The 6,713-nt window shown below is 36.5% G+C and overlaps 1 protein-coding gene across 1 annotated transcript; it reads right to left on the bottom strand.

The window, feature by feature from the left end:
- Positions 1–4,609: 4,609 nt before the first annotated feature.
- LOC148862051 (glycerol-3-phosphate acyltransferase 1-like) lies at positions 4,610–6,713 on the bottom strand. Its single transcript, XM_088941601.1, has 2 exons — positions 5,909–6,713; positions 4,610–5,623 (listed from the first exon to the last, which is right to left on the bottom strand). The coding sequence occupies exons 1-2, from the start codon at positions 6,620–6,622 to the stop codon at positions 4,685–4,687; spliced, it is 1,653 nt and encodes a 550-aa protein (XP_088797727.1). The 5' UTR covers positions 6,623–6,713; the 3' UTR covers positions 4,610–4,684.

Raw genomic sequence — 6,713 nt, 5'->3', positions numbered from 1 at the left:
GATTATGCTGAGCCAACCCCCAAAATATCCTAGGGGACGGAAGTATGGTCCACACTTTGCACAAGCCACATCGATGTCAATTAAAACATACACAACATACTTAACTTATTCAACATCGATGTCGATCAAAACAAATAAAATCCATTTTTTACTTGAGATTGATTTAAAAACAGCACCAAGATACTAACAAAGTTAGATTAAAAAAAAAGAAGGTTATCCTCTTCTTTATCTCAAGACTGTTGCGAAAGTAGCAACAGTTACAATTACTACTACTACTAATTATAACTACAACTCGATTGAGGAATGTAAGTTTCGATGAAGGTGGGTCATGTAACCATGTTATCTAGTTTGTTCGGCAAGAAATAACTTAATCCACAGACCTGTGTTTTTAGATGTCAGTGTGTAAGGGTCACATCTAAAACTTAGAAACGATACTTAAGGTCTTGTATACGTTTTTTTTGTCTCTCATCCTCTAGTAATTGGACACGCTATAAAAGATTTTTTATATAATCTATACGCATTATTTCTTTGTTATCCTCTACCTGATTTATCTCTTACTCTGTGTCCTTGGTGTCAATATTTTTCCATATCTTTATACTCTCGTACAGAATCAACATTTACAACATAATAAAGATATGAACACACTTTATGATCAACATTTATAACATATTCCAGATATTTAACATACTCAACATCGATATAAACATAGTAAATATATGAATACAATATAAGATCAACATACACAAAGAAGCCCTCCCAAACATACAATATAATATCAACATCAACAAAGAAGCCCTCCCAAACAGGGCTTGAAACCTGGATGATTCCTCAATAAAGTCATTTTATTGGAAATTGGATTTGATCCCTACAAGACTGTTCTCACACCATTCGCACAGTCTGTGAACATGGTCTAGTGAGCACTGAAGCCGATCCCTCAATTTCTTGAGGGTCACTAAATGGAAAATAAATTACAAAATCTATAGAACAGTAGGACTTTTGCTTCAAAAGGATCGAATTAGATATAGGTAGATCCAAATTTGATTTTCTTCATATTCGAATCCAAATTAGATCTTATCCACCAGATTTATGTTGAATTCAAATCAAATTTGGATCACCATAGGATATTGAATAATATAAATAAATCAAACTAAAACAATAGAAATATTATATATTATTTAATAAAATGGATTAAAAATGACTTTGCCACCAATAAAACCAATTGAGAATAACCTGTATGAAACTTGAACCTTTGACATTTAAGTAAATATACAAAATTCAAATTATCTTAACTAATTTGTGCATTACGTGGATCGAATTCCTATCACCCTTAACTAGATTGAATTCAAATTTAAATTCAGATGAACAGATGCCATTTGTAGGTTTCACACCAACTGTTGGATTTAATTATATGGGTTTTTATAGTTCAGTCCACCTCTAGAGTGGAGCTAAGATTTTTAGGGGTGGACTGAATCCTGCCCGTGAATTGATGCCAAATTTATGGGCAGGATGCGGTTTATGGGAGGGGAGTGGCTACTAGTAGACTAGGAGGAGACTGCAACTTCAGATTTCTGAGGTGGACTGCAGTCTACTTTATCCCTTAATTTTTAATAGTCAGTGTTTTCAACCTGTAGTTGACTGGCTGATTATACGACTGACCTAGTATCAATCCCGGTTTGGATCAAACTTTAACTCACTGTATTACGAAAATGTTGACCCAGTCAGTGATCCATCCGATCTTAACAATTGAATCAGACCCGTCTGCTCCATTGGATAGGATTTCGGGTTTACATTCTTTTAATTGTTTTAGATATTTTTATATTGATGACATTTTGGTAAAGTTCATCTAAAGCGATGATCTTTTGGTAAAGTTCATGGATTGTCAAAGCCCAAATACTGTTTTTACTTTTTAGTATGTGTATGGATATGAAGAATTAATCTAAAGAAATAATAGGGCTACCAAAACAGTTTGCCAAACAAGCCATGTTATTCCTTAAGAACAAGAAATAGAATTCATGTTCCGAAACAGGAATTTCCTCAAGAACAGAAGTAGTCAAGAATGATGTTAAACCAGGCCATAATAGCTACAAATGAGAGTAGGCTTCCCCAAGAATCTAGACAAAGTCAATTTGGTGAAATTTTTATAGGCTAAACAACTTCAGCAGTTATGAAATTGCCCCTAAACAAGCTAAGGAACGAAATTGGTGTCAAATCTATTACTTAGGCAACAAACGCATATTCGACGTATGAAAATTTATTACTTGGCAGCAAGTTTGTTATTTGATATGTTTATCTGTGATCATTTTGTTATTGAGGCAGTCAGTTGAAGATGATCTTCGAGTCTCCTTCAATCTGATGGACAACCTCTCTTTGCAACCTACGCTTTGTCCAGCTACATTTACCCTACTAATTCCTAAAAATTTAGATCAATGTTTTAGGATTTGATCAAAGGCTGTTTTTGAATAAGATGTTGTAAATATTTATTGATGTAAAAGTATATCAATAAAGTTCAACACCGATCGATTAAAAGTTGTGAATCGTTATAAAAATGAAAAGTGTGATTATCAATGTAAATATTTAGGCTCAGTTTAGAAAAAAAGTACAAATGCAAGTACATACAAAATATGAGGTTTTGCACTCTACATATTTATATTTGTACTTCTTTCAAACTGAGCCTTACATTAATTTTGTCAATGTTGCATTTATATCAATTATCAATGTAAAACTCTACCCTGAGAAGAATTCTATATCTATTTTCGATATAAAACTATATTCCATCCAAACCCTATAAATGCAAATCAGAATGTTTAATTACATCGCTCCGAATTTACACTTCTTGCAGTTCTCTCATCTTCACACTTTGACCCATCAAAATTAATTTTTATGGTGTTATGATTTGGTGGTTTCGATTTGATCCAACACCATTTGGTGTTTTCAATTTGACTTAGCACACTGAATTGATCAAAAGCATATTCCAACCTGTATCTATTACCTGAAGAGAGGCGCACATTGTTAAATGAGTTTACTTTTCTGCTTTTCCTGGAGAAGAAAAACAGTCTATATTCTATTGTATGAATCTTTTCATCATTCAGATAAGGAGCAATCTTCTGCAGTTGGCCCTAGAAAAGGCCATTCCCCAATCGTGGTGCCAGCTATCTGGGGTCTTCTATTCTACCATTCTCTTGGCCCTAAGCAATGAAGAATTAATCGTGTATCAAATTTTTTTTGGTGAAATCATATTGAGGTGTTTATTAATCGTCTTCACCATGTTTTACAAACAAACACAATCTATAATACTCATGTTTAGTTCTCTTTCTACTTAGACATTGTTTGGTTGGATCTCTCCTTTTGAATAAACCACAATATATTATGTTATTTATATATATATATATATATATATAGATAGATAGATAGATAGATAGATAGATAAATAGATAGATAGATAGAGAGAGAGAGAGAGATTGGTGTCTCACCGATTGCAACCCCCCACGTGCCCCACAGTACATCACTCCCGTGCATTGAGAACATCTCCCATACCATACATGTCACAGGGAGATGTTCCCAAAGCACAGTGGTGATGCACTTCTGTGGGCGCCCATGCAAATATGTTTATAAGCAATGTTTGGTGAAAAATGGAGAAAACCAAAAAATTCGGTTGAAGCTTTTCTTAATAGTAACTTCTCCAAAGCAGTTCAGTGAAAGTGAAAGCATTCAAACGAAACTATGGCCCTCGCAAACAGGCCCTTGGTCATCTAAGCAAACTCAAAAAATGCTTGGATCAAGGTAATGGTAGAAGACACTAGAACTAACAAAATTGACAAAAAAATACAATAAATAATGAATGAAGGAAAGAGAGAACTTGCCATTAATTGTGGAAAGATGAAAGGCTGATATTAGCATCAGACTCATGGGCTCAGCTGCATGCTGGTTACCAACGTCCTTAACATGATTTAATGCATCACTAAATGCCTGCATTAACGTGCCATTAATTAAAACATGGAAAAAAATCCCCCCGTCCTACATACATCGATGCAAGGAGGGGAAGAGAAACTATACATGGGTCATGGGTGGTGGAGAGAATGCGCACTAACTAGATGTCGCTTTAGTGTCCCCACATCAAATATTCTTCATTTCCCCATTTTTTATGCTTGAAGTAATCCATGAGCCCAACATCTATAACACAAAATAGCTCATTCAGACCTTCTCTCATTTCTCATATATGTGGTTTTTTTTTAAATTTAATTAAATACAGGAAATCACAAAATAACCCTCTTACCCTTGGTTCTTAATTTAACCATCTCTTAAAAAATAGGGATATGAATTAATTAGGTAGATTGGGTTTAGGGTTAACACAAAATCAACCCTATATATAGACCTTGCTATAGATCCAACCTGACCAAATTTCTATCGGACAACATGAATTGCATGGGTTTATTACTAGAAGAACTAAAAGCGGTTGGGCAGAGTCATTTATGAGAAGTTGTACTAGTTTATATTCTTAACTGACTTACATGCAGAAATAACATCAATCACAACTTAGTGGACCAAGGATACAAAATAAATAAATAAATAAATAAATAAACAAATAATAAAAGGAACAATCAAAACCCATTAATAAACAGTAGTAACTGGTAAATATATTAGACCCCAAATAAAACCAGACAAAAAGTTTAAACTGTGTTTTTATTTATTTCTCTTTCTGTTCTCTTTCATGCAGTGTTGATATTATGTGCTTTAAACGAGGCCTTTTACTGCTGTCATACACCACCCCTTCATTGCCGGCTAGCATCATGTATTTGTCTCTCCTTGTAAGTGTTGTACACTCAAACCCCAAAGCATCTGCTATCTGCCTTTGAATGTGATTAGCTACATCATAGCTAGATCTTCCTCCGGCGCATGTTAGCTGTCGGGAAACCTTCCCAAGAAACTGAACCTGGTAACTAGGGTTTGGGTTCATGAAGAAGAAGATGGGGTCCAAGAACTTGAACCCACTTGCTGTCGTCCCATAGAACATGCTCACATGAACAGCCATTGCTACAGGAACAATTTCATCAGTCAATTCAGCAAACAGAGAGCTGAACCTCAGTAGGAATGGCTGCCTACATGTGGTTCCTTCAGGGCAAACCACCAGATCACCTTCAGTCAACAGCCTTTCCATGGTCTTCCCATCTTGTTGTCTATCTCTTATCAGCCTTACTGTTCTTATAGGGGCAATTATCTCAGACATCCTGCTTAGGCTGTATGTTACGGCAGTGACTGGCTTGCATAGAGCAGTACTGAGGAATACAGGATCTAAGAGGGTTCTATGGTTGCAAACATAGAGAACCCCTTGTTTCTTGCCTGACCACATTGATGGGTCGGACCCCTTAACCCTTAGGTTAACACCACTCCAACAACCTAATAAAATGGATAGCTTGTAAGGCAGCAAGATACCCACAACCAATCTAAAGATGGCTAGAGTTATTCCTAGTGGAAGCCACAAGAACATAGTAAGAGCTGCAAATGGAGTTGGAAAGAAAGCCAGTCTTCCATCATGAAATACTAGAGGTTTGGGGTATTTCTCTTTTGGCACCACCGAACTTGCACTACTGCTCTTGCCATCTTCCTTGTTTATCACATAGGATTCCTGCCAAAAACATGCATCAACAGATACTTAGATACATCGGTACAAACATCTATCCCTTCATTAATATACATACAAAATCCAAAGAAAACCAACAAAAGCAAACTTTTGCTCTCTTTCTCTCTCCCCATTTTGTGGGGGGGGGGGGGGGGGGGGGAGGCTTTTGTAATACTTTTTTTATAAATTTATCATACCCATTATTCTGTAGTCTCTATATGTATCTTTTTATATATTTTTCTTATCATGATTGACTTGAATTATATTTGAAAAAGGTCAAAGCAAGCTTACCTTGCAAAGGGAGATGAAGAGATGATCACGCAAACTTGAACTCCCAAGGCCAATATCAGGCTTTTCATCTCCAAAGAACTCTATGAGTGCCCTATGCTTCACAAGCAACCCAGACTCAGAAAGAAAGCCAGTGAAGTAGCCACCAACACTATGCAACTCAGTGCCCAAAACATCACTAACCCCCAAGTAATCTTTGAGAAACCATTCAATCATTACTCTGGGAACACTAGTGAAAACAACTCTTCTCCCGGTTGAAGCTAAAACATTATAAGCCTGAAGGTTAAGATTCTCAAGGAAAAACTTGGGCAAAACAGCCCTTCCCACAGTCTCCATGTCCTTCATCCTAAGACCACAGAAGGAGATGAACACCATGACCCTCAACTTGAGTTCATAGTCCAGAAGCCACAAAAGAGGACATGAAAGAAGCAACAAAAAGGCTCTAAAAATGCTACCACCTTCAAAAGCAACCAACATGAAATAAGGAAAGAAAGACTGGGTCCTTAACAAGGTACCATGAATGTCACAGACCAAAGTCCCAGAACCCCTACCCTCCAAACTACACCTGGTAATACTAGGGAACATTCCATGTTGTGATGATCTAAACGATTGATTTCTCAAGAAGAAGCCATAGTTTCTGATCTTCCTAGCTGCTCTGTAATACGAGTTTCCCAAGAGCTGGTACAAGAGCCTGTCTGCAAGCTTGAGAAGAACCATAGTGAGGACCTTTTGCCTTATTTTGCCTGTGTTAGAGAAATATTGACGGAGCAGCAGCTACTGGTGGGGTTGGCGGTGACTGTACTGTGCC

The sequence above is a fragment of the Nelumbo lutea genome, chromosome 4 (genome assembly GCF_056320005.1).
Source record: "Nelumbo lutea isolate HS-2025 chromosome 4, American lotus-T2T, whole genome shotgun sequence".
In the NCBI taxonomy this organism is placed as follows: Eukaryota; Viridiplantae; Streptophyta; class Magnoliopsida; order Proteales; family Nelumbonaceae; genus Nelumbo; species Nelumbo lutea.
Note: the sequence above shows the minus strand (reverse complement) of the source record. Positions and strands in the feature narration are given on the sequence as shown.